Source organism: Apaloderma vittatum, unplaced genomic scaffold (genome assembly GCF_000703405.1).
Source record: "Apaloderma vittatum isolate BGI_N311 unplaced genomic scaffold, ASM70340v1 scaffold27957, whole genome shotgun sequence".
NCBI classification, from domain to species: Eukaryota; Metazoa; Chordata; class Aves; order Trogoniformes; family Trogonidae; genus Apaloderma; species Apaloderma vittatum.
Genome location: NW_009727139.1, coordinates 1 through 1,511, shown reverse-complemented (window position 1 = coordinate 1,511; position 1,511 = coordinate 1). Strand labels below are relative to the sequence as shown.

At 63.7% G+C, this 1,511-nt stretch overlaps 1 protein-coding gene across 1 annotated transcript in view; it reads right to left on the bottom strand.

The window, feature by feature from the left end:
• LOC104277052 (protein unc-45 homolog A-like) overlaps positions 1-1,456 on the bottom strand; it is a gene marked incomplete at both ends in the record, with an annotated part of 1,800 nt that extends 344 nt beyond the window's left edge. Inside the window, 4 exons of the mRNA XM_009873579.1 lie at positions 25-351; positions 577-748; positions 856-1,026; positions 1,288-1,456. Of these exons, the coding sequence (XP_009871881.1) occupies positions 25-351; positions 577-748; positions 856-1,026; positions 1,288-1,456 (839 nt within the window). The remainder of the gene's footprint in view (positions 1-24; positions 352-576; positions 749-855; positions 1,027-1,287) is intronic.
• Positions 1,457-1,511: the final 55 nt, after the last annotated feature.

Below are 1,511 nucleotides of genomic sequence, written 5' to 3'. Positions count from 1 at the left end.
GGCACCTGGGAGAGCCCCCCCAGCAGCAACCCACGGCCTGGCGCGCTCACCACCAGCGCCCGGATACGGATGCTGTCCCTCTCGCTGTGCTTGTAGATCTCCTTGAGCAGGCTGACGCCGTTGGCGATGATGAAGGAGGCGCGCTTGGCCTTGTCGGCAGCGTGGATCAGCGCCTCCACCGCCACCAGCTGGTGCGCCTCGCTGACGGAGGCGCAGAGGGACAGCACGCCATCCATGATCCCCTCCAGCTCCAGCACCCTGTTCCCCGCGTCCGAGGGGCCCTGCAGCAGGCACGACACCGTCTGGATGGCCCGCAGCTTCCCCGTCAGCTCCTGCCCCTCAAACCAGCTCCTGCAGGGGAAGACCACCAGGAAGGATAAGGCTGATCCCTACTGCCACCTCCAGCCATGCACAGCCCCATCCCCTGAACAGGTCTCTGGCCCCATCCTCTGCACAGGTCCCTGGCAGCCCTACAGCCTGCTTTTGTCAGTAAGCAAAAGGCCCACGTTCAGGGCTAGGGGAGCTGCTCCTCCCCAGGAGCCTGCTGGCTGTCTGCCCAGCGATGCCCGCGCTCACCTCACATAGTCCTCGCACAAGTGGTGGAAGTTCTCCCTCTCCGCGTCGCATTTCAGGTCATCGTAAAGCTTGCTCAGCAGGACCGAGGCACTCATCCGGCTGTTCTCCGTGACGGGCAGGCTGCCCGGGGTGCCACAAACTGTGCTGCCCACCTCCAGGATCTTCTTCAGGCCTAGAAGAACATGAGGTCAGACACTCCAGCGAGGAGTAACGTGGGGCGCACAGGCAGGGCGGAGCGGTGTGCTGCCCCAGCAAGACGCTGCAGGACATCCTGCTCACCCTGGTCGATCACCCAGAGGCTCATGCTGTTGTTGATCTCCTTCGGCGACTTCCTGGGCACCACCTTGATGAGCAGGTTGAGGGCGTTGTCGCGGCCGTGTGCAGAGGCCCCTTCCAGAGCTAGCAGCTCCAGGAGGTGCTTGATCAGCAGCTTCAGGTCCTTGGAGGAATCTTCCAGAAGAGATGGTGCCCAGCAGTCAGCACCCTGGGCATAGGCCCCACCCCTGCCCTGGTAAGGCCGGCAGGAGATCCTGCCATGACCAGGTGCTCCTGTCTCATGGCTCCACCTTGGACAACCCTGGACTGGAGCCCTGGCTCTGCAGCAGGGAGCAGTGACAAGTCGGGCAGAGGGAGAAGGACCTGCTGCTGCTCATCGCCTCCTCGGGCAGCTCCCTGACTGCACTGCAGTCAGCCAGGGCAGCAAGCACTCACCCAGCACCACCGCGTCCTCCTTGCCACGGAAATCCTTCTGCAGCCCCTCCTTCAGGGAATCGAACATCACGTGCAGGAGGTTGCAGGCAGCCAGGGAAACCTGCTCATGCTCCACACCCAGCACCGCTGAGAGACGAGGGGCCCCCAGCTCCGCCACGATGGCCGTGGTCTGCAGGCACAAGCACAGCTGTTAGCTGGAGCTCTTGGAGAAGCCTCGGTGCTTC